This window comes from Pleurodeles waltl, chromosome 4_1 (genome assembly GCF_031143425.1).
Source record: "Pleurodeles waltl isolate 20211129_DDA chromosome 4_1, aPleWal1.hap1.20221129, whole genome shotgun sequence".
Taxonomy (NCBI): Eukaryota; Metazoa; Chordata; class Amphibia; order Caudata; family Salamandridae; genus Pleurodeles; species Pleurodeles waltl.
The window spans coordinates 37,297,054-37,322,820 of record NC_090442.1 but is presented as its reverse complement, the minus strand read 5'-3'; the positions used below and the strand labels follow the sequence as shown (position 1 = coordinate 37,322,820).

General features: G+C 46.6%; 2 protein-coding genes across 2 annotated transcripts in view; both read right to left on the bottom strand.

Moving 5' to 3' along the window:
* Nucleotides 1-25,767, bottom strand: part of LOC138286965 (zinc finger protein 729-like) — a 303,471-nt gene that overhangs the window by 47,067 nt on the left and 230,637 nt on the right. The gene's annotated exons all lie outside the window — the stretch shown is intronic.
* LOC138287334 (zinc finger protein OZF-like) overlaps nucleotides 1-25,767 on the bottom strand; it is a 37,603-nt gene that overhangs the window by 9,754 nt on the left and 2,082 nt on the right. The window contains exons 2-6 of the mRNA XM_069227690.1: nucleotides 17,630-17,756; nucleotides 14,105-14,215; nucleotides 12,755-12,862; nucleotides 10,944-11,015; nucleotides 9,662-9,757 (exon numbers count right to left, since the gene is read on the bottom strand). Of these exons, the coding sequence (XP_069083791.1) occupies nucleotides 9,662-9,757; nucleotides 10,944-11,015; nucleotides 12,755-12,862; nucleotides 14,105-14,215; nucleotides 17,630-17,756 (514 nt within the window). The remainder of the gene's footprint in view (nucleotides 1-9,661; nucleotides 9,758-10,943; nucleotides 11,016-12,754; nucleotides 12,863-14,104; nucleotides 14,216-17,629; nucleotides 17,757-25,767) is intronic.

Below are 25,767 nucleotides of genomic sequence, written 5' to 3'. Positions count from 1 at the left end.
ACATCCTGGTCCCTCCTGGGCCACAGCAGCGTCCAAAAACGCTTACCGCACGATTTGCAGCTAGCAAGGCTTGTTGGCGGTCTTTCGGCGGGAAAACACTTCTGCACGACTCTCCACGGCGAGAGGGATCCGTCCTCCAAAGGGGAAGTCTCTAGCCCTTTGCGTTCCTGCAGAATCCTCAGCTTCTTCTGTCCAGTAGAAGCTTCTTTGCACCCACAGCTGGCATTTCCTGGGCATCTGCCCATCTCTGACTTGCTTGTGACTTTTGGACTTGGTCCCCTTGTTCCACAGGTACCCTCAACTGGAAATCCATCGTTGTTGCATTGCTGGTTTGTGTCTTTCCTGCAGTATTCCCCTATCTCGACTTCTGTGTCCTTTGGGGAACTTAAGTGCACTTTGCACTCACTTTTCAGGGTCTTGGGGTGGGCTATTTTTCTAACCCTCACTATTTTCTAATAGTCCCAGCGACCCTCTACAAGGTCACATAGGTTTGGGGTCCATTCGTGGTTCGCATTCCACTTTTGGAGTATATGGTTTGTGTTGCCCCTATCCCTATGTGTCCCCATTGCATCCTATTGTAACTATACATTGTTTGCACTGTTTTCTAAGACTATACTGCATATTTTTGGTATTGTGTACATATATCTTGTGTATATTTCCTATCCTCTCACTGAGGGTACACTCTGAGATACTTTGACATATTGTCATAAAAATAAAGTACCTTTATTTTTAGTATAACTGTGTATTGTGTTTTCTTATGATATTGTGCAAGTGACACTTGTGGTACTGTAGGAGCTTCACTCGTCTCCTAGTTCAGCCTAAGCTGCTCTGCTAAGCTACCATTATCTATCAGCCTATGCTGCTAGACACCCTATACACTAATAAGGGATAACTGGGCCTGGTGCAAGGTGCAAGTACCCCTTGGTACTCACTACAAGCCAGTCCAGCCTCCTACAGCGTCCCAAGTACACCATGGAACCCTGCGCAATCGGGTACTTACTGGCCTTGATTGTCAGTCCTGCTTGTTGCCTGGAGGTGAAGCAGGTGTTCCTCCCAGCTGGCACTGTAGATGGCAATGTCATCTAGATAGGCAGCGCAGAACACATCAGAACCAACCAAGACCCTGTCAACCAACCACTGGAAGGTAGCGTGGGTATTTTTCAAGCCAAAGGTCTTTACCCGGAACTGGTAATGTCCCTCAGGTGTTGAAAATGCAGACATGAAGTTAGTGCCTCTGTCAGACACTATCTCCTTGGGGAACCCCACGCGGGTAAAGATCCTCATCAGAGCTCTGGTCACCACTGGTGCATTCACCGTCCTCAAAGGGATTGCCTCTGGGTAGTGGCTGGCATGGTCCACCAAACTTAGGATGAACTTGTTGTCTAGGGCAGGTTTGGGGTCCAATGGACCAATGACGTCGATGCCCATCTGTTGGACCTGGCCCTTTTACAAGGTCATCCCACAGCCTTTTTGCCTTTTGCCTCCTTATTTTTCTGACCTTGTTGGCTGACGTTATGACTCTGAACACTTTTTCACTGCTAATCAGTGCTAAAGTGAATGTGCTGTCCCTGGTAAAATTGGTATGATTGGCTTATACATAATTGGCTTATTTAATTTACCTGTAAGTCCCTTGTAAAGTGGTATCCCTATACCCAGGGCCTGTAAATTAAATGCTACTAGTGGGCCTGCAGCGCTGCTTGCGCCACCCACTAAAGTGGCCTTTCAAACCTATCACAGGCCTGCTAGCGCAGGGCCTGTGTGCGCAGTTTTCTGCCACAGGGACCTGGCATCTAAATTTACTTGCCAGGGGTAGAACTTCCCTTTTACTACATGTAAGTCACCCCTAAGGTACGCCCTAGCTAGCCCTATGGGCAGGGTGCCATGTATGTAGAAGGCAGGCCTGCCCTGGTAGTGACAAACAGCCTAACTTGGTGTCTCACTGCTGTGTTTGGAGCCTGTGCTGGAGGAGAGAAGGGGCACCCCCAGAACCAGTTGTAACTGGTTAGAACCCCCTCTCCTCCTCATTGTAAGAGACACTGCAAATTGAGTATAAGTACAGGGGAAGTTTCCCCACAATTTGGACATTCCTGGGACTCCAGAAACGTACTTGACACTGGACACAGGACACTGCTGAATGGACTCACCAGTACCACCTTGGACTGTTGCTGCTGTACTGACCTGTGACCTGCCTGGTCACTAGGAGGAACTGCCATCACCTGCACCCCTTGTGCTGGCCTGCTGCTGGGCCTGCCAGCCCTGTGCTTCCCCCCTTTCTAGTCTCCGGGGGCAGGGTGCTGTGGTTCCTGACCCCTGCTATCATCTACTAAGAAAAACGCCTGGATAGCGCTTCCTGTCTGATGAGGCATCTGGCGCCCTGAAAACCGCATTGCTGTGATCCCTAAAGGGCCCGAGGAGTGCTGTCCTCTAATCTCTTGGAGCACGAAGGAATAGCGCTCTATTTCCGTGTAGGATCACGGTATGCTAATCTTTTGTCTGCCCGAGGAAACCTGCTCCGTCGCTACCCGAGCCGGCAACACGTGGGAGCTCCTCCGAAGCATGCCCACAGAGGTGCCACGGTGGCACAACCACAAGAAGGAGGGATCGAGCGTGCTCACAGGTTGAGTACCCCCCCCGGGTACTCGAAGGAACTGCATTGAGGCCAGGTCACCACCGCGGCCGGGGAGAAGCAAAGACAAGTTGCCTGCTGATCGGGCAGGGTGACTAGGGGCTCCGGACCGCCTCCGCGAGGAGTGCATCTCCAGTCGAGGGGATTGAGCTCCAATCTCCTTAAGGAGTCTCCTTTTCAATCTCCCACGCTCACCAGCAGACCAAGTATCGGGGTCGGGCCGGAGCGTGGGAGGGTAAGAACAGAGCCGCGGGCTCTATGAGGTTGCAGCCCCCGGAAGGGCTAAAGCCCCAATTTGGCTCGTCAGAGGTTCCCCAGCTGCCGAGCCTCTCTCTCTTTGCCTTCCCGCCTTGGCTTTAAGGTTCGGAGGAAGGAGGACCAGTTGAGGCCCAGGAGGGGCCCGTTAAGTACAGCAGAGAGGGTGCCGATTGCCCTTCTCCCCCAGGGGCCGAACGTGGCCCCCGTCTAGCGCACAGGCAGGCCGGGGGCCCTACCTTTCCCTTCTAGGCACTTGGCATGCCTCTTTCTCCATAACCAGGGACTTTTGGGGACATTGGGAGGTTGGTATGCTCCAGGCTTATTTTTTCTAAGGCGATATATATTTGCCACACTTTCCTGTTATGGCCCTGACATGCTGATATATGTTTTTTATGACTTGCCATATAATTTTATAATGTTCCTGATATAGGCGTTTATGATATTTTTTATGACAAGTGCATTTATATATTTACTGTGATTCCTGACTACTGCTTATGTTGCAGAATCCTGAGTACTTACATGTTCTTATGTGACAACTGCTTATTCTTGCAGAGTATTAGTAACTTGTGTAACGTTCTGACAACTGCTAAAGTAGCAGGGTATTACTGACATGTAATGTTTGGTCTAATTATGTTTTGTGCGATACAGTTTATTTTTACATAGCTTACTTTGTGGTGTACATATTGCATCACATGTATTGTGTGTGTTGTGCAAACGCTTTACACATTGCCTCCGAGATAGGCTTGACTGCTCGTGCCAAGCTACCAAGGGGGTGAGCAGGGGTTATCTTGGACGTGTAACTCCCGTGCCCTGACTAGAGTGGGACAGGACCTACAGAATGTATCTGAGTCTGTCCGCATTCAAGGCCTCTAGAAGTGGGTGACAAGCCTGGCAAAGGTATTTTCTTGCCCTAAATATGTTGTGAGCCAGGCCCAGTAGGAAGGCTCGGCAACACTGGGGGACCACCAGCACACGTGGTGCCCCAGTACCCAGACGCGCGTTAGGCTCCCAGTAGATAAGGTGATCCCTAGAGGCTTAACCTGCTGCTTGGGCTGAGGCCTGTTGCCTCAAGCCCTCAACAGAGTAACACTGTGTGCTTTGCAGAATTCCTTCCTGGTTGGCCCACCCTCAACTTGCCAGCCAGCAAGCTCAGGTAAGTCACCCACGGCAGCAATGTCTTCCCTGGTTGGCTCAGGGGCCTCCTTCTCAGGAGCCCCATCAGCCTCCACAGCGGGAATTTCTGGGACCGGTTTCCTGCACCCCTTGCCCCTATCCTTGGCAGTTGTCTGGGCCATTCTTCCAGGCTCCAGACGCCATTGACTTCCCTCCCGGGCAGCCATGGACTGTGTGGTTATGCAGACCCACTCAGGCAAACCATTGCCCACCCAACGCCATCATGGTGTCCCTGAATGTCCTAGGCAAAAGCAGGGCCCTGGTCCGAATGGAATGCTGCAACCGCATATGTACCAATAAAGACCAGCAAGTTCTTTAGCAACAGTTCAAGCGTCAGCGGACCACTGTGGCCGTACCCAAAGGAACCCAGAACAAGAATCAACAGCGACTAAGATGTATTTGTATGCACCATCCGGTTGTAAGGGACCACAGTGGTCCAGGTACACACATTGTAGTGGCCTATTGGACACTAAGAGGGATGTCTGTGAAGGGCATTTGATGTTGGAGCCATTTATTTGCTGGCAAATGTCACAGAAAAGGACATATTGCTTGGCCTGTTTGTATAGACACGGCCACCAGAAATGTTTCTGTAAAAATGAAATTGTGGCCGTCACACCGGCATGGGCAGATGCAACACCCTCATGTGCTGCACTGTTGAGATCTAATCTCTGGGCTTGGTTGGGGATCACTCAATCTACCACAGCAGGAATTGTTGCAAAGGCAATATTATGTGCACTGATGTGGTATGAATATTTAGCAGGGTATGCTTTTGGAAGAGGATTGCCCTCAGCCGAAGCTTTCACAGCAGCTTGAATCTCATTATCCACTCTCGTGTGACAACAAGTCACTGCAGCAACAGAAGCCGAAGCTACTGCATATTTGGCAGCTTCAAAGTATTTTCTACAACGTGTACTCCTACACTTTGATGGCTCGGTGAATGTACTACATGAGCATCTGGTAGCTTATCCGTAAGATCAGCCACCCTCCTCCACAGAGTTCCGTGGTTTATGGTGTCCCCTTTGAGTCTATGAACCTGTTCAACCACCAATGGTTGAGATAATCATTGTACGACTGGACACATTGGTACGAATCACACACAATCTGTGTGAGCTGTTCTGGATCCATATGTTCCAGTGCAAACATAAGAGCTTTATGCTCAGCCAACTGTGCTGTGCAGTTCCCGAGGGTCTGTGTGTAGGTATTTTGAGGGTGGGACACACCTTCATTCATCACTCCGCTGACAGTCAGCGGCTGAGTATTGATGTTTCGTACTTACAGCTGGTTGTGCTGAACCTTCAGTGTGAATGACAGTTTGGTATCTGTCAAGTGGCAAAATATCTAGAGGAGCAGGGTACTCCTGCTCCTACTGGAGAAACTCTTGTGTTTGAAGTTTTGGATCAAAGATGTAACTAACATCTGTGGCAACCAGGGAGGTTGCCCATTGAATTCAACATGGGTGTAATGCTTTAGCCTTAGGGACGCTTGCTTTAGTGACGGCCTCAAGGGCTGATACCAGGGTAACTACAATGATGCGTTTCCCGTGGGCAAGCCATCTTTACAGCAGTCAGAATCTTTTCTTTGCGTTCAAAACGTTGTTCTGCGTTTGAGTACGAATGTGATGTGTATGCTATGGGCACTGTGTCACCCTAGTTAAAGGTGACATAAGTGAACCCAGTGGCACCAGCTATTATTCTGATGAACAAATTTGTTTTGCTGTCGTGTGTGAGTTTTGCTTCTAGCATGTCTTGCTGCAACCCTCTACCCTCTGTCCGATTTTTTGCTTTAAAAATCTGGGCAAATTAAATCATAGAGGTGTTTTGTGCATTGAGCATAATCTGGAATGTATGATCTGCCAAAGTTAAAGAAACTAAGTAATGACTGTAGTTTCTTGATTGTATTTGGTGGCTAAAGCTGAGCACATTTTACTAAAAAGTGCGGGGCCAGGCTCTTGCCTTCATCTGATAACTTGTGTCCCATGAACAATACACTGAGAAAATCTATTTTAGTTTTCTTAAAATTGAATTTGCAGCCAAGGCAGCGAATCCTAAGATGTTCTGATCGACCCTTGCAAGATGAATGTTGAGGTCGTCATCTGTGAGATTGATATCATCCACACAGGACAACGCCTCAGGATCAATATCATGCAATATTGATGTTACACGGGTAGAAAACAACTCTGGGCTGTTCTTATAGACCTGTGGTAAACGGCAAAAACGCCGCTGAGAGCCAAAGGAGAATGCACTAAGGTCCTGACTTTCATCCACTAAGTTTTGGCAGAAAAAAACTTGTGAAATATCCAGGGTTGTTTTGTATTTCTTACACACTATGTTGTTAATTAGTGCAGCGATGTGTGCATTTTGTATCGCAAATGTGAGTGTGCAGTTGTTTAAGTGTCTATAATCTAAGACTATTCTATATGAATGGTCTGGTTTTGCAACGGGGAATAATGGGCTATTCACTGCAGAGACACAGGGCTCTATTACTTCCTGGTACTCGAGTTGAGTGAGGATCTCCCTATCTGGGGCTTTACCCTCATGTTTGACTGAATATTGAGGTTGAGGCTGGGGTATAAACCCGATAGGTATTACGTGGTGGGGGAATCCTTATCCCAACCTACGTGGTAGTGGTACAGCGCGGTGCCTGTGCCAAAGCCCAGTAACAGCACAGGCTTCCTTTATCGCATCTGGAACAAGATCTGAGAAAGAAGGCAAAATGACATCTTCCCCATGTGTGGACATATTTAGGTGCCCACTCTTTTTCTGACAATATGATATCACAATTAAGTTCCTCCTAAACAATGACACTAAGAGTACGCTCTACGTCTCCCTCAATTTGGATGCGCTCTATGTCTCCCTCAATCTGGATATTTAAGTGATATACCCTGTCGGGTGGGAAGAGGCGCCCGTCCGCAGTCTCGACTACAAGAAAGTTATTAGTTGCTGTCACATCCAGATGATCTTTCAGACACCAGTGACCTCTGCTGCGCCGTCTAGCAGAGTCTCTCCCATGTCTTGTTCTTCAACAATGTCCTCAATGCTGCTGCCATGTTTAACTTTTACTGCAGCCACATTTTTCTTTTTAAATTGGAGCTTCTGTTAGGGAGATTTGTCCTCTTTCTTGTCTGAGGAACTCTGTGAGTCTTTTTTCTGCTTCACATAGTCAGTGCTTTACTCTGACCGGCCTTCTCTCTCACTCCATTTATCCGTCGTGTCCTGGAAGGAACAAGAGGGACGTGTATCTGTATATCTGTCAGGAATCTTTAAAGTCACTCTATTTCTTAGATTATATCTCCTTTCAGAGCTCTCTGGCTGTGGAGAGTCTGCTCTCTGACATCTTCTGTCTTTATTTTGTTTTTGTTTATCCCAGCGTTTTTTAGAACCCTCTTGTCCTTGTTTAGCACCGTCCTTAGGGGGGTACTTTGAATTTCTATTTTTTTCAGCTTGACTCCCAAATTATCCCAGTATAGGTTTCGGAAATTATTTTCAGTAGTTGACACTACTGTTCCAACGTGGAATCTCCCGGAGCCGCTGGCGTATAGCCAACACTTCTGCTTCCCCTTTAATGTTAATAAGTATTATTGAGGAAACTATTTCGAAGTTGCGCATCAGTTTCGTTCCCAAATCCAGGGCTAGAGCAGCCCTGTGTTCATTTTTATTTTGTTTTAACACTTCCGGTAAGCAGGCAAGTGTCAGGGTATCATGCATGGTGGTGTAAATTTCAGCTAGACTGTACCCCATGTGGTGTAGTCGTCTACTGAGGAAACCAATCCGAATAGCAAGCACATTGTAAGAATTCTATGTTTATCTTGGGGTCCCATATGGGGAAACACAGGTTCCAGCTGGTTAGTTTTTTTGTGCTATCCAGAATGGAATTTTCTCACATTCCGTGGGTCCCTTGCCCATGACAGAATTTATTGTTTGTGGGTTAATTTCAGTAATGGCCAATTGATGTCCAGCTGGTGCCGCCCGCGCATGGGTAGTGTTCAATGTTCACACTGCGAACTGAACAAGTCGTCTGTATAGTGCTACTAGCTCATTGTAAAGTGTGCATAGGCTACTTGCACAGCTTGTATGCCAGGATATGGTATGTATGTGGCAAATATGGGCCACGTTGGTCCGTCATTACCTAAGGGACCTAATATCACGCATTGTATTGCATGTGATAGGGCACCATTGAACCAGTTTTGATGTTCTTGATAAGAAAGCAGTATCTCTAGATACTGATAAGCTTTGTACCATTGTAGTATCTTCACTATTTCATGTATGTGAAATGTGTATGTTGTAGTGTCTTCCTCAGGAAAGGTAACCCAGGAATAGAATGTTTCTGTGTGGTAAGTCTTGTGAGCTTCCATGATAAACGTGACATCTTCACCCTCATCTCTTAAGCCATGGGCTATTATAAGTTATGGTAATGCATGTCTGACATTTTCTGGAATGTCTATGGCATTAGCCATGTTGAATAATGGATGCAGAGAAGGAACACCAAATGGGGAATATTCTTTTTAAAATTCAAGCTTAAACTACCTGCAGCCCATATAGGTGCTCCCTATTCAGATGAGGAGGATTAGCTCTAAGATAATGCTTGCAGTGATGGTTGGACCGCCGCACTTCAGGGGGTCCGACCGCTACATTATAACCCTGGCGGGCGGACCCACCAGTGGACCGCCATCCCCCGCCAGGAACATGGTTCCCGATGGGCTGACAGTGGTCTGAGTTGTACTCAGCCTTGGCGGCGCTGAACTCAACACCGCCTGGCTGATGACATCTCAGCTTTCCGCCAGTCTTTCCACATGCTATGGTATTGGCCTCAGCTTTCTTAAGGGAGCCAAGACCAATATTGTAGCACTGTTCCTGCCGGTCCGCCTGGTGGGAACGCGTAATACAATGTTCCTGCCAGTCAGCCCAGAGGAAACATTGTAAAACGCTTGGGGGGACGGCTCCTCTGACTGCCAAACCCATAATGAAGCCCTTTGTCTGACTGCCATAGGAAGGGCAAATCTTTTATCCAGTTCTTTCAACCAGGATATAAGATTGACTAATGTTGTCCAGTGTTGAGTCAGTCGGAGGAGGTGTTGGTGCGTCTGTCACCAGCAGAAGACAGTCATTCCAGTTATCTCATCTACGTTTATTTGAGCTAGGCAATTCTGCTACCTCGTGCCCTAATGTAACTTTTAACTTGTGCACTTGCCATGAACTGCTAATTACTTCCCATATTACATCACTCATGACATGTTCTATGACATCAATGATGACAACACTGTGCATGGCCGGGTACAAGTTATAGTTACCTTAGGGCACAAGTCAAAGTTACATGTATATTTTAGTGGTTTTGTTTGTTTAAAACAGTATGTCCTAACTGACATTTCCACCTAAGTACAAAGTCCATTCAACCTTTTTTTTCACTGAAACAAAATATACATCTTCCTCCATTGAAACTTATGTTACATTTTAAAGAAAATCTGCCACAATAATTGCTGTAACAATGATCCCTTAAATCCACCCCAAAAGTTTCAATGGATATGAACAAGCATTATTTCTCAGACAACCAAAACATGTTACATTCTCTACTATATTGTAATTCACAACCACCTCTTCTCATGCTCACCTGAAATTGTTAACTCGGGTTCTATTGTCTGCTGAACACATGATTCCTCCTCTGGTTTTGTGCTCAGTGAAAACACTGCTGTTATAAGTGGAACCCCTGAAAAGAGACACACCATATACAACTGTATGAGAGAATGAAAGAATAAACACAATGAGTAAGGAAACCTGTGAAGTATAACCAAAAATAAACTATTTGAAAGGAGGCCTTAAAACATGAGCTACAGAACAGAAAACAAAAGGTGAGTGATGCCACAGTGTGTACAGGAGAAAAAACAAAACTGTCTAAGCACAACTACACAAACTGCATCTACATCACCAGCGGCCGCGGTGGAAATAACATCAAAGAGGTGTCAGTTTCCTAGCAGCATACGAAAATCTGCAAAGGCAATTAACCAAAACTGTTTAAAAAACTTATTTTTTGATAAATGAAGTAATAGTATTTTACCCTTTGGTAATCTATAAAGCCCCTCATCAGAAGCAAGCACTGGTTATGTGAATTGTGTAGAAAGCGTTAGAAGAACTTTAACTTCTGAACACTGAGTTGATTTAAGGAGGACTCACTCACTGTTACTGATGTCAAGTTGGAATTATTTCATTTTAAGGTGACTACTCATGTTGTAAAGGATGTGGCTTTTACTAACTTCAAATAAAGGAATTAGAGGGTTAAAAGATTATCTGCTTGTACTGTAATCACAGCGATAAAATTGTTACCTCCAACTTTGAATTTAGCAGCATTTTGGTTTGCTTTAGTTATGGTAGACTTGAATGCTCTGTGAGCCTTTGGTGCAATGACACACTGTCCAACACAAGGGAAAACCCGCACCCTCCCCGAGCCTTAGGTGTAGTGTCCAACACAAGAGTACACAATTTGAGGCTGAACGTGATGGAGTTCTGGTCAGATATAACAAGTAGGCTGATCCTGGTAAAAGTCTAGAGGTCAAAAATATCAAAAGGGACTGTCACTTTTGAGAAGAAAAAGCCTCTTTGAGTGGGCTGCTGCTGAAATTGTAGCCTGGGGTTTGAATCCAAAAGCTGGATACCTAACGCAGGTTGGTACCACTGGAGCTCTGGAGAAGAGGCCTGGACCTGCTGTCTGTGACCAGAGAGGAGCCCTGACCTGCTGCATCTGCTTTCTCTTGTATCGAGGACAAGAGTTGGAATCCTTCAAGGGCCAGCAGTTGAGTCCCAAAAAATGAAAAACTGGAGGTGAACACCCAAGAAGGGGTCACTTTGAAACAACTGCACATTGTCCAACACAAGAAGTGCAACAATTTAGGACTTACCCAAGTCCGGGTTGCCGCTGCTCTCTTCAATTTCCTCAGCAAGACGCTCGATAAAAGGGGAAGCTGCCTCTTCTTTGTTCCTCAATAAAATAGCAGGATTACCAAAGAAAACCAGGTAGAACAAGTTATCGACAGTTACAGGTTTATACAGACTGAGTTTCATCCACTACAAATATACAATTTTAGACCAATAATAAAGATCAGGACCATTTCTTTTTACAGTTCAGAAGATCTTGACATTTGCATTTTATTTTGTTTACTTTGTAAAAACAGGCACTGCTGCAAGTGAGTGAAACTACTAATGGAAAGGACGTCATGTTCAGAAAATCTATCCTCTCTTAACACCTGTTCTGCGGGGTATCCTCTCTTAACACCTGTTCTGTGGGGTTATCCTCACTTTACACCTGTGCTGTGGGGTATCCTCTCTTAACACCTATTCTGTGGTGTATCCTCTCTTAACACCTATTCTGTGGGGTATCCTCTCTCAACACCCATTCTGTGGGGTATCCTCTCTTAACACCTATTCTGTGGAGTATCCTCTCTTAACACTCATTCTGTTGGGTTATCCTCTCTTAACGCCTGTTCTGTGGGGTATCCTCTCTTAACACCCATTCTGTGGGGTATCCTCTCTTAACACACATTCTGTGGAGTATCACCTCTTAACACCTATTCTGTGGGGTATCCTCTCTTAACACCTATTCTGTGGGGTATTATCTCTTAACACCTATTCTGTGGGGTATCCTCTCTTAACACCTGTTCTGTAGGGCTATCCTCTCTTAACTATTCTGTGGGGTACCCTCTCATAACACCTATTCTGTGGGGTATCCTCTCTTAACACCCAATCTGTGGGGTATCCTCTCTTAACACCTATTCTGTGGGGTATTATCTCTTAACACCTATTCTGTGGCGTATCCTCTCTTAACACCCATTCTGTGGGGTATCCTCTCTTAACACCCATTCTGTGGGGCTATGCTCTCTTAACACCCATTCTGTGGGGTATCCTCTCTTAACACCCATTCTGTGGGGTAACCTCTCTTAACACTCATTCTGTCGGGTATCCTCTCTTTACACCTGTGCTGTGGGGTATCCTCTCTTAAAACCTATTCTGTGGGGGTATCCTCTCTTCACACCTATTCTGTGGGATATCCTCTCTTAACACATATCTGGGGGGGGCATTACTTTGGTTCAACTTCATGCCTCCTAGAGGCAGTTTTGAAAATCAAAGCTGACTGATACGTTTAAAGTTACACCTACTAAGATTTCATACAAAACAACATACATAGTATATTTTTTAATATTAGCTGATCTGTACACCTGCTTTACTTCTGACATTTTAGTTGTTAAATTGTTTTCTGCTAACTACATTTGATATAAATTTGGACTTATATACTAACTTAATGTTTTGGTGCAACACTACATATGCCAAATGCACTTTTGTTTGAGGAATGCAATTGCTTGTCTCAAACTACAAAAAGTAAGCATAGAAGTCCTCACAGAAACCTTTTTTTTATGGCACAAGATTGTTTTAACAGTGCTTGAGATCAGCCATAGCTTATATCAAGACTGAAGGCCTGACAGTCTAACAATCCAGATCCCTGCAGAGGCACATCACTTTCTGCACAGGTGAATATGACACAGTCTTCCTGAGAGTCAGAGGTTTGTGGCAGTATATATAACACTCCTGGTGATGCACACTATTCCACATTATTTGTGCAGTCTTGCTCTAGAAATTGTAGAGGGCTACTGTGGGTAATTTCCCAAGACAAGGATTCAGAAAGGCGGAAGTATTTTAATATTTCCAATATTCTTACCTCTGCTAAGACAATCTTTTCTTTCGTCTGTTTCCTGGGGGCTATTCAGTTGGACATTTTCTTCTCTTTTTAAGATCAATAACTCACAATGTCTGGTGCTTGAGTCACCTAGTGTATAAATGTAACATGATTTCAGTTTTCTGGAGACTATGTTAGTTCTTCGTTGAGGCCATTACCATATGGGGGTCATTACGAGTCTGGCAGTCACTAGACAGCAAAACTCGCGGATGGCTGTCGGACCCCCTGGGAACCACCAGCTCCGCCAGGATTGGAGATCCCAGCAACCAGGAAGTGGTGGCGGTCCTAATCCGCCAGAGCACTTGGCATGGGCAGTGCAGGGCCCCCTGGCCAGCACCATCGCTTTGCAGACAGTGAACAGTGAGAGGGTGCTGTAGCCCGTTTCCCACTATGCCAGTGAGTGGAAACTCAGGTTCGCTCAATGCCAATCTGTAAGCTATGCCTTATTTCTTGGGGATCAGCACACATGTCTAGTGTATGCCATTTGTGAGTGTAGGCTCCTTGTTACAACCTGTAATGAGTACCTTATTTCGTGCAATTCAACACTGTCCTGTGTGTGTACCTTTGTGAGTGCGTATTAAACCCATATGTGGATGTGGTGTCTCATCCGCTTGGGAGGACACATGTGCCATAAGCACATGTCCCATGTGTGCGTACGTGAGAGTATGCTTAATTGTACTGCATATCTGTAACAGTGCCTTATCCGCTGTGGGTTAATAATGTGCCCTGTGCGTACGCGCTGACTACCGTAGTCTGTGACCAGTGCCTTATCTACTATGAATTAACACACATTTCCTGCGTGCCCGTGTGAGTACATACTCACTGCTCTATTCCAAGTGGTACCTTATATGGAGCAGGTAAGCAGCTGTGCCCTAAGTGTGCATTTGTGAGTGGTTTCACTGCGTAAGACTGCACTGCTGCACTGGTTTCCGATGAAGAAGACATGCCTTTTGTGTGCCTCTGTGAGGACATACACCTTGTGTGTGCCTCCATGAGTGTGTGTTCAATGCTGCAGTCAATAAGCAGTGCCTTGCCTAGTGAGGACATACACTTTGTGTGTGCCTCCATGAGTGTGTGGTCACTGCTGTGATTGGGAAGCAGTGCCTTGCCTAGTGAGGACATACACTTTGTATGTCCCCCCGTGTGTGGTCACTTCTGTAATCAGTAAGCAGTGCCTTGTCTACAGTAGTGAGGACATACACCTTGTGTGTACCTCCATGAGTGTGTGGTCACTGCTGTGATTGGGAAGCAGTGCCTTATCTAGTGAGCACACGTGTCCCATATGCATGAAGCTGTCAATCTCACATCAAGGCTAAAGCACCCCTTGCTTACTTGGGGAACATGTGACACAGTCTCTTCTCTCAGACTCATTGTTGTCCAGAGGATGGAGCAGTTGCGTTCCTTTAGTTCTCAATGAAAAGACAGTGCTAGCAATCAGAGGGCCTATTCAAGAAAGAAATAACAAATTAATAATGCTACAAGGGGCAATATACAATATTGAGCAGAATCTGATGTTTGTCTTACACAACACATGTTTATCAACACACGTTTATGGGTAGAGCGGACACTGAGCACAGCACGTCAGGCACAGTCCAAAAATTCCAAGACAAAGTGACAGATGTGCACACCCTTACAATGTGACAGAAGTCCTCACTCCCCTCACAAAACATAATGTGAGAGATGGACTTCTCCTCAGGAGAGACAGAGTGAGAGAGACGCTTGTGCTTCATGAGAGACAGAGGGGGTCATTATGACCCCGGCGGTATGGGATAATGTGGCGGTAGTACTGCCAACAGGCTGGCGGTACATACCTTCACATTATGACATTGGCAGGTTGGCTGCAGCCAACCGGCCAATTTACCATTTCTACCGCCATGGCGGTAGCAGCCGCCGGGCCAGAGATAACAATCTCCAGTCCGGTGCCCGCTATTGTACCACTGGCTGGAGGCATTATGAGCCTGCTTACCGAAATGGTGGTAGGCCCTACCAGTGACAGGGAATTCCTTCCCTGTCACTGGTAGGAGGCTCACCCACCTCAGATGCCCCCCTCCATCCACACTCCCCACCCTTCTGATCCCCCACCCCCTCTTCACGCACACTCGCAGACATGCACTACACACTCACTCACACTGGCATTCATGCATTCATTCATGCATGCATCTATCATTCTCTCACAAATTGTTACACGCATTCACACTGACACGCAGACACGTATTCACATTTCCATTTGCCCAGGCATTCTCACAATGCTTACACCCACACACACAACACTACACACAGTCGCATTCACACACGCACTCACACATTCATGCACACAACCCCCCCACACACACACACACAACAGCCCCATCCCTCTCCCCTGTCAGAAGCCCAACTTACCAGCATCCAGGGGGTCTTCTGGCAGGGAACGGGACGGGGCGCTGCTACCGCCAGCAACGCCAGCCAGCAGAACACCGCCAGGCCGTATCATGTGTCACCACCATCCGCCAGTATGGCCACAGCTGGATATCTGCCCTTCTTTTGGCGGAAATCTGTCTGTGGTCATAATTTGGCAGAGGGATGGGAGCTGCGGCGACGGTCTTTTGCCAGCTGTCGCAGCAGCGGTAGGCGGCTTATATTGCCATTGTCATAGTTAGGGCCAGAATGTTTTCTGGTTATTATTCCTGGCTCTCTTGGTTGCTGCTTGTATTAGTGGAGCAAGATACTGTCTGTCTAAGAAATGGATGGACAGAGTTTAGGGCAGAGTTTTGTAGTGTTCTTTGAATTTATAAACTTGAGAACAATTGAGTAGGAGGCTCAGGAACTGGCCAAATGGGAGATTGGCCATCAGGGACTTGGGGTGAAAGCTGTGGTACGAAAGTAAGGTGTTCTGTGCCTTGGGTTTCTTATACAGGTAGATTTCAAAAAGGCCTGCTGAGGAATGGATCAAGAGGTCAAGGAAGGGGAGCTTCTCTTTGCTATACTCGTATGCGAATCTCAGGAAATTATTCTGAATGTGGTGGATGTTTCATTTCCACGCCAATTAACAAAAATATCTTCTACGAACCGCTTCCAAACCTTGATGTTGGATCGGTATGGATTGCTAGGAGAGAGAACATGTCTCGAAAGCATGCGTGTATACATTTGCCAGACTGGGGGTGAAGGTGCTGCACATGGAGGTCCCAGAAGTTTGTAAATACAAGCGGTCTTCAAAACAGAAATAGTTTTCTTTCGTGGCCAGATGGGCACATTTCCTGGTGAAAGAAACAGGTGTAAGAAAGTAATGGGCAGTAGCCTGAATCAGGAACTGTACAGTAGCAAGAGTCTGATCTTGGGGGAGGCATGTGTAGAACGACTCGCCATCAAAAGAGCACTCCTCATGTATATATATATATATATATATATATTTAGAAGTGTTATTCATGTTGTTTGTATTTATTTTCATGTTTGCAGTCATGTCTGTCTTTTTTTGCTTCCCTTGTCTTTTTGTACCCTTAATAGGCATTGTGTAAATTATTTATATGGAGTTTCAATTGTGTGTATGTATATATCTTTAAGTTGTTGTACATATACTTATGTTTGTAATGTAAGAGATCTATATCCATTGTATTACAGCCCTGAAGAAGTCTTGTTGTATGGATGAAATGCGTTGGTTGTTTCTGCTATAAATATGTGTCTATTTCAAAAAGAAAAAGAAGAATAAAGAGAAGATTTAAAATGGATTGATACTTTGAATTGGAATTGGACTTTTTAACTTGTTTAGGGTGGGCAGTGTTGGCAAATTATCCCCAAGGATTTGGATGTTGTCCCCAGATAAAGAATAGGAACACAGAATCGTACAAGAGATACTGGGACTGGCAGAGTCATGCGGACACCAGCACTACAATGCATTAGTTTAATCCTTGATGCCTGGTACTTGGCAGGGCTGAATAACACATTTACATGTGGCCTTAGTGACAGATAAAGGTGGCACGACAGACCAGGCTAAGCACCGATGAAGTGCTGACTGTTTAGATGAATTGACTGTGTCAAAATGAATGAGGGCATGTGAAAAAGTCAAGTATTCCCCATGGCAAAATTCAAGCAAGCATGGTTTCACTATTTACACAGAACCTAGATGAGGCCAAACAAATTGACTAAGAAATACCCCGCCAGCCCTGTAGTTTGCAGCAGATGCAAGCTTCCTTCTCTATCAAAATGTTCCTCTTTAGCGTGATGACAAGAAGGAAATGCTTCTTAAATGAAGAGCTGAAGGGTGACGCTCAATATGATGTTGGCGAGGAGGTGGATTGCAATACAATGGGTGGCGTCTACGGCCCCGAAGGAAAGGCCTGGAAAGCAGACTTATTGGAGTAGGGAATCGCGGATGAGTAACGTACTCGGGGCCAAATACCATACAAACTACATCTCATTGGCTAATATTATTAGTTTAATGCTAGACAGGAAGGTCCTGCGCCCAGCTCTCCGCGAGCGACTAATGCCCGACCGCACTTTGGCTGTTCGCAGCATGTGGTTAGCTGCAGGGTTCTGCACCCCCCTCTTTCTGGGCAGCCAACACCCCCCACCACCACCACCCACCGTGCACAGCCTTTGTGTCGTAAGTATGCCCTAATTTACACCTGTCCCTGTCCAGTGGCCACTTTTCCCATTTTACCACTTACAATCTTTAAGCATCCATCTTAACCATGGCTGTCTATTTTTCTGGAGTACCCACTCCATCTCAACATACCCAGATCATTACTCCTGGAAGAATGAAAGAGATAGAACAAAGATAGAACATCAAAAGAAAATTTGCTCCCACAATTCTGCAATAATGCACACATTCAGTATCCGGAAAACAACAACGTTTCTTGGTAATGGTCAATAGTGCAACTTTACCCAGCGAGATCAGCGCTCGGTGAATTTCTTTCATAAGGTTCCCACAAAGCTCCTTCTGCCATTCTTGTAAAAGATTCCACTCCTCATCTGAGAAACAGCCAGAAGCATCCAGGAAGGGAACCTGTGTCTGGAACAAAAACTTTTAAGTTTTTCTATTGTCTGCAACACTCAGTGAAATCTAGAAAACTGTGACCCTGCATTCATCTTAAATACATTGAACTTAATGTTAACTTCCCACCACATTCTTTCCTCTTCTCGTTTAATGATTGAGACACTTAGGTCAGTTTCTTAAAGTAAAAAACGTAATGAGTAAACTGACGGGGAGGGGCTGAAGACCACTTTAAATACAGAGAAATAGATTAAATAATACATTTTAAGAATCAGGGCCTGATTAAAAGTGGGTCGCTATAGGACAGTCCACTCACAAGCACTGATTTGCACAGGGATTGTAACTATAAACAATGAGGTGTTTATTCCATGCAGTAAATACAGGAGGTGATAAAGTTTGAAGTGTGCAGATGAAATTTGTAGGAAAAGAATAAAGAAAATGGCCTGCTATTTATGTGGGTATATTATTGTATGCACGTCTGTGCGTAAGTTTGTATGTACATGATATTTGTATAGGACCAAAAGGCAGCGGAGGGCTGTACTATGTCAAATCAAATCAAATCAAATCATTAACATTTATAAAGCGCGCTACTCACCCGTGCGGGTCTCAAGGCGCTAGGGGGGAAAGGGGGGGTTATCGCTGCTCGAACAGCCAAGTCTTTAGGAGTCTCCGGAAAGCGGAGTGGTCCTGGGTGGTCCTGAGGCTGGTGGGGAGGGAGTTCCAGGTCTTGGCCGCCAGGAAGGAGAAAGATCTCCCACCCGCCGTGGAGCGGCGGGTGCGAGGGACGGCAGCAAGTGCGAGGCCAGCGGAGCGGAGGGGGCGGGTGGGGACGTAGAAGCTGAGGCGTCTGTTGAGGTATTCCGGTCCCTTGTTGTGGAGGGCTTTGTGTGCGTGGGTGAGAAGACGGAAGGTGATCCTTTTGCTGACTGGGAGCCAATGCAGGTGTCTCAGGTGTGCGGAGATGTGGCTGTTGCGGGGTACGTCGAGGATGAGGCGGGCCGAGGCGTTTTGGATGCGTTGCAGGCGGTTTTGGAGTTTGGCGGTGGTCCCGGCGTAGAGGGTGTTGCCGTAGTCCAGGCGACTCGTGACAAGGGCGTGGGTCACGGTTTTTCTGGTGTCGGCGGGGATCCAGCGGAAGATCTTGCGGAGCATGCGGAGAGTGAGGAAGCAGGCGGAGGACACGGCGTTGACTTGCTTGGTCATGGTGAGAAGAGGGTCCAAGATGAAGCCGAGGTTGCGGGCGTGGTCTGCGGGGGTCGGTGCGGTGCCGAGGGCCGTGGGCCACCAGGAGTCGTCCCAGGCGGACGGGGTGTTGCCGAGGATGAGGACTTCCGTTTTTTCAGAGTTCAGCTTTAGGCGGCTGAGCCTCATCCAATCTGCGACGTCCTTCATACCCTCTTGTAGGTTGGTCTTGGCGCTGGCGGGGTCCTTGGTGAGGGAGAGTACAAGTTGGGTGTCGTCGGCGTAGGAGGTGATGATGATGTCGTGCTTGCGTACGATGTCGGCGAGGGGGCTCATGTAGACATTGAAGAGTGTCGGGCTGAGCGATGAGCCTTGAGGTACGCCGCAGATGATCTTGGTGGGTTCTGAGCGAAACGGAGGGAGGTAAACTCTTTGGGAGCGGTTAGCGAGGAAGGAGGCGATCCAGTCCAGGGCCTGGCCTTGGATCCCGGTGGAGCGTAGGCGGGTGATTAGGGTGCGGTGACAGACGGTGTCAAAGGCAGCCGAGAGGTCGAGGAGAATGAGGGCGACTGTTTCACCGTTGTCCATCAGGGTTCTGATGTCGTCTGTGACTGAGATGAGGGCGGTTTCCGTGCTGTGGTTGGTTCGGAATCCGGTTTGTGAAGGGTCGAGCAGGTTGTTGTCTTCCAGGAAGGTGGTCAGCTGTTTGTTGAAAGGGGGTCAAGACAGGCTTAAGATCAACAAGTGATAAGAGCTGTAGCTGGGTTGTGGCTTGTTACTATACTGTGATGTAGTGTTCTTTAAAAAGCTTTGTCTTCAACTTTTCCTAAATTGGAGCAGCCTTTGGCCGGTCCTGATGGATACATGAATGTTGTTCAACATCCTTGGTGTAGAGATGGCAAAGGCCTGCTTCCTTGGTTTTGCTTTTTTACACTTCTTAGTCTCCAGTCTGATGATGTACAGGCTGTGGGTGTGCTGAGAAAACAACAGTGATGGTGAGCTTGTCTGCAAAATAAGCAGAGGTGTTATTCATGATGGCTTTGTAAATGATGCATCTGGTTTGAAGATGTTGTGGCCCGGCAAGTGGAGCCAATGTAATTCCATCAGGATGAGCCTGATCAGGTTATGTTACAAGCATTTGTGATCGTGCTATCAATTGTGAGGGTGTCCTAGCACTATGCTCCTGCTGGAGCGAAATCTGTCTTTAGAAGGGTTTACTTCAAGAGACAAGCCTTCAGCCTATTACGTAACTCAAGACGTGAGAATGAGGCTCAGATGTGAGGAGCTAAGTCATTCCGGGCTTTAGTAGCAAATATGTGAGAACGCTCGGCCTTTGGCTTTGCTTCTGTGTATGCGTGGGATGTGTGTGAGTAGCAGTCAGACACAGCAGAGATATCTGTGTGGTTGGCCGAAGGTGATGCTATTGTTTAGGTAAGCAGGAATAAGGTTGTGTAGTGCCTTGAATGTATGTCTAAGGAGTCTGAAGTGAGGGCATATGTGTATAGGAGGCCAATGGACCTCCCTGAGGTGTAGTGTGTGTGTGTGTGTGTGTGGGGGAGTTTGATTATCAGTCTTGCTGCTGAGTTCTGGATGGATTAAAACCTTCTAGTTCATTGTTTGAAGATTCCGGCAGTGAGGGTGTTTCACAGTGCAGTTTGCTGGTGATGAGAGCATGGGTGACGGTCTTCATGGTATGGTTGGGGAGCCACTTGTAGATCTTCATTACCATTTTCAAGGTGCAGTAGCACGATGCTGTGACGTCCTTGACTTGCCTCTTTATATCCAGTTTGTTGTCTTTGATGATCCAAAGGTTCCTGGCATAGCTGCTGAGTGAGGATGTAGGCTCTAGTTCGGCAGCCACAAGTTAGAATTTCCAGGTAAGGTGCTGCAGCCGAAGACTACTATGTCTGAACTGCTGGTGGTGAGCTTCAGATAGTTAGACTTCATCCATTCGTCATACAGGTGGTGATCTTGCTTCTTGTGTTGGGGGGACCTGTCTGAGAGGGAAATTACCAGTTGCAAGTCATCAGCGTAGGAGAGGATGTTGATGTTGTGTTCTCGGGTGACGTTTTCCAGCGGGATAATGTATGCGTTGAAAAGCGCGGGGCTCAGGGATTAGCCTTGCGCTACTCCACAAATTACTTTACAGGCTACTGAGGAATACAGTGCCAGGCTGACAGCTTGTGTTTTCTCAGGTAAGAAGGAGCAGATCCAGCGGAGGGGGGGGGGTCCTTGGATGCTGATGTTATGCAGGTGCCTGATGAGGCAAGGGTGTGAGATGATGCTAAGAGCTTCTGAGAGATTCAGGAGGATGAGGGATGCAGACTCTCCTATGTGTGGGGTCATGCAGATGTCATCAGTGGCACCCATGAATGACGCTTCCATGCTGTGGCTGGGCCTAAAACTAGATTGAGTGATGTCAAAGTGTTGATGGTTGTTGAAGTGGTCGTTGAGGAATAGGTTGATAAGCTTCTCTGAGACTTTGGCCAAGTCTGGTAGAATGGAGATGGGCCTGTAGTTAGTTGGACAGTGTGGCTGGGTCTGTGGATGGCTGCTTGAGCAGGAGAGTGATGGTTTCCAAGGGTCCAGGATATCAGCTGAGTCGGTGGAGCCGTTGAGGTTGATAGTTAAAGCTTCACTTTTTGGAGGGAGTCATTTGGTGAAAGTGTGGTCTCTAGGTAGGAGTCAGGGGGAGCCCGAGTGGACTGTCTTGAAGGTAGCATTTGTTGAGTCCGGGTGATGGTGCTCCAGGAGGTCAAGGTTTGCTCCTCAGTGAGGAGTTGAGTGGCCTGGGTGATGGGGTCTGGTTGTTGCCAAGGTTTCCATGGATGAAGGCAATGTTGTTGCGGAAGAATTCGGAGAGTTTGTCACAGAGGTCTAGTGAGCGGATTACAGTGGGAGGCAGCTGGCAGGGGTGTAAACTCCTTGACCGTGGTAAAAATCTCCCTGCAGGCATTGATATGGTCTGTGATAGTTGTACTTTTGACTATTGGGATCAACTAGTGTCTTTGTCTGTGGTCTCTTGGGTGAATCTCCACCTATGGTCCAGTTGCTTGCAGTGTCTCTTGTCAGCCTAAGATCTTCTGTGTACCGGCTTGCGTTAGGTTGGGGGTCTTGGAAAGGTGCTTTTCCGTTTAAGAGGGCCAGAACGTTGGCCCACGAAGTTGACCATTTGTTGAACTTTCTGATGGCCGTAGGCAGGCTGGTGGCGTGGTCAAGTTGGGGCGTGCTGAGTACAGTGGTCCAGTCGGTTTCTGTGATTTTGTTCCAACTCCGGTGGGCAGTTCCGATGATGCGAGATGTGGGACATGAATGCTGAAGCTGATAAGCTAATGGTCTGTCCAGGTCAATAGTACTGTCTTATTGACTGTGATGTTATGGAGGGAGGTATAAACTGGGACAAGAGATGACCAGCAACATAGGTCAGTCTGGTAATATGCTGAGTGAGCCCTGGGTTTCTGAGGGTTTCTGGGAGAGCCATGCAGTGTGGGTCAGCATAGCGTTCTAGGTAAAAGTTCAGATCACCTAGGAGGATGAAGGTGCTGTCATCGATGATGCGGGGTGTATTGAAGTGTGTGAAGTGTAGTTGGAGCAGGGCCACAGAGGTCTTCAGGGTTTGGATTCCTCATAGGCTGCGGTGTGGAGCTTGAAAGTGAGTGCCATGTAGCTGGCGGTGGAGTCCCTGGTGGTGAAGCAGATGATTGTGTCCTTGAGTAGGATAGCCAATCTGCCTCTGGGCTTGTTCTGGAGATCCTGCCTAACAATCTTGTAGTTGTTTGCATTTGCTGTGGCAGTGTCTGTTGCAAAGGTTCAGTCAAGTTTCCTTGAAAAACAGAATGTCCAGTGAATATTCATGCAGTAGGTTCCAGATTTCTGTAGCATGCTTGGTGAGTGAAAGAGTGTTGAGGCTGGTGTCATGGGATAGCTTTGTGTTGCGTGGAGAGACTCGGGTATCATAATCCTACCCACACTGCAGGACATCACCTGGATCCAATCTTCACCACCAGTGGCAGGATCACCTAAAACTCCAACTCACTGCTGACATGGAATGCCCACTCCATCATAAACTTGTAAATTACCGCAGCGCAAAGTAAAGCACCCACAAGTATCAACCTACCCAGTCGGACCTGCAACAAAGTAACAGTGGCAGACTGTGCTAACACCTTCAAAACGGACCAAACTAACACCACCAACAACCTCGACAAGAACATCTCCTACTTTAACAAATGGATCATTAACTATGCAGACTTTCTTGTGCCCATCAAAAGCATCAAATAAAGAAGAACCAACAAACAAGCCAGGTGGTATACAGAGGACCTCAGAGAATCTAAAAGCTACTGCAAGTAGCTATAAAGAAAATAGAGATCCAACCATGATGCCAACGCCAGAACCACTTACAAGGCTTCACAAAGACACTAACACCAACTTCTAGGAATCGCCAAATGAAGGGTACTAACCAAACTATTAGAGGCGAGCACCAAGAGCTGCAAGGAGATTTTTACAACTGTCAAAGAGTTCACCACCTCAGAGGCCACAGCCAACACCATCACTCATTCACAGGAGCTCTGTGACAAGTTATGAAACTTCTTCCACAGCAAAACAGAAAAGTTCTACAGCAACTTCGACAATAATCAGCCCCCAAATATCTGATCACACACCTGACCACCACAATCCGATATGAACACCTGACTGAATGACAAACTGTAACCGAAGAAGGCACTGCAGCAATCATGAACACAGCACACTCCGTGGAACCTACAGACCCATGTCCCCACCACATCTACAACATGGGGGGATCACCAATCAGCAGAGCCCTCACTCACATCATCAAGACCCCCATCAAATCTGACACATTCCCAAAAGTCTGGAAACATGCAACAGTCAATGCTCTCATAAAAAAAAAAAAATATATATATATATATATATATATAGATAGCCTGAACTCAGTAGGCTGAACAGCTTTCGTCCCATCTCTCTGCTTCCTTACCCAAGCAAAGTGTCACCAGCCACCTCAAACGCAACAACCTACTGGACCACACCCAATCAGGATTTTGAGGCAACGCCACTCATTGTGGCAATAAACAACATCTGTGCTATACTGGACCAGGGAGAAGCCACAGCCCTCATCCTACCCGACCTCTCGGCAGTCTTCGATACAGTCTCCAACTACACCAGTGTCAGACGACACCACAAGACAGGCTTCCAAGGACTGTCCCTCAACTGGATCGGATCCTTTATCGCAGAAGGAACACAACAATTCAGACTACCACCGTATACACTGGAATCCAAGGAGCTGATCTGCACAGTCCCACGAGGTTCTTCACTCAGCCCAACTTTGTTCAACATCTACATGAACCCGTCACCAACATCATCAGATACAAAGGCATCACCATCACCCTACACCAATGACACACAACTTATCCTCTCTCTGACAGACAAGTCCACTATCGCCAGAACCAACTTCTCCAACTGCGTGATCAACGTAGCAGACTGGATGAGATCTAACTGCCTGAACCTGAACTCCAACAAAACAGAAGTGCTTATCTTTGGAAACAAGAACTATCCATGTGACTCCAGGTGGTGTTCAGAGCTTGGACCAACTCCCACTCTGACTGACCATGCCAGAAACCTAGGACTCATTCTGGATGAGAAGCTCAACATGACAGCGCAGACCAATGCAGTCAGCTCCTCCTGCTTCCACATTCTTCTCATACTCCGCAAGATATCCAAATGGCTACCTCTGAACACCAGACGCACCATCAGGTGCCCAAGGATCTGTTCCTGAGCCCTCAGCTGCCAGGCCTCAGCCGGCGGAGGGCTCAAGAAAGGCACAAACCTGCTGAAGCTCTGTGGGCTTAGGTGAGAATGGACCCCCAGCAAGGACCCTGCAAACATCCACCCTCCCAACACCCACCATGGCCTGAAAGTAATAGCCCAGCGGAGGATGACACTGCTTCTGAGCCAAGCTTCAATGGGCAGGGGGCCGAGGTGAGAATACCCTAAGGGCAGGGCCACTGAAATTATGCAATAGTGCGGGTGCAGGGATTTTCGCATAATTTCAGATTTGACGAATTTGCCACATAATCCATCATCTGCTACATTTTCGGCAGATTTTAACAAAAAAAATTGTTTCCAGCTCAAACCGTTCAAATGTAACTAAAAATGCAGCGCATGCATTGCCACTCAGTGGAAGGTACAAAAAATAGGAGGGTGAATGATGAGTAATGAGCGCTCCCTACTCTATTGCTATACTCAAAATCCCACTGTATCTCACGGTGCAGCTGACTAGGGTCTCACCCTCAAAAAAAAAACCTAAACGACAATTACCTATTGTCAAACATGAGAATAAATTCAGTTGCACACGTGACAATAAAATAAGAAGAAATCTAGTTTCAAAGCAGTAAACAGATTGTATTATATGCACAAGTTAAATAAATCAAATTAAACAAATTAAATATCCATCAGATGATATCCTATTATCTAAGTTTCCCGAAGTCCATAACAAATGTATAATTCCCTTGTTGTCTTATCAACAGTCTCAAAGTCCATCAATCCAAATATTAAATCTTTATTTGGTTTGGTTCCAATGTTGCCAATTTATATCCTTGTGTGAATTGTTTCAAAATTGCCAGTTCCATCCAACAGCTTCCTCTTTTCTCCCTTGGTCTTTTAATCTCTTTGTCTTGTCTTTAGTCTCTTTGTCTTTGTCTTGTCTTTAGTCCCTTTGTCAACACGTGTTTCATCCAGGGAGTACCCCCAGGACTTCGTCAGGACTTCCGATTGATTATATTCTATTTTATATGCGAGTACGCTCAAACGCCGATCGCACGTGTTTGCCGTTCCGGTA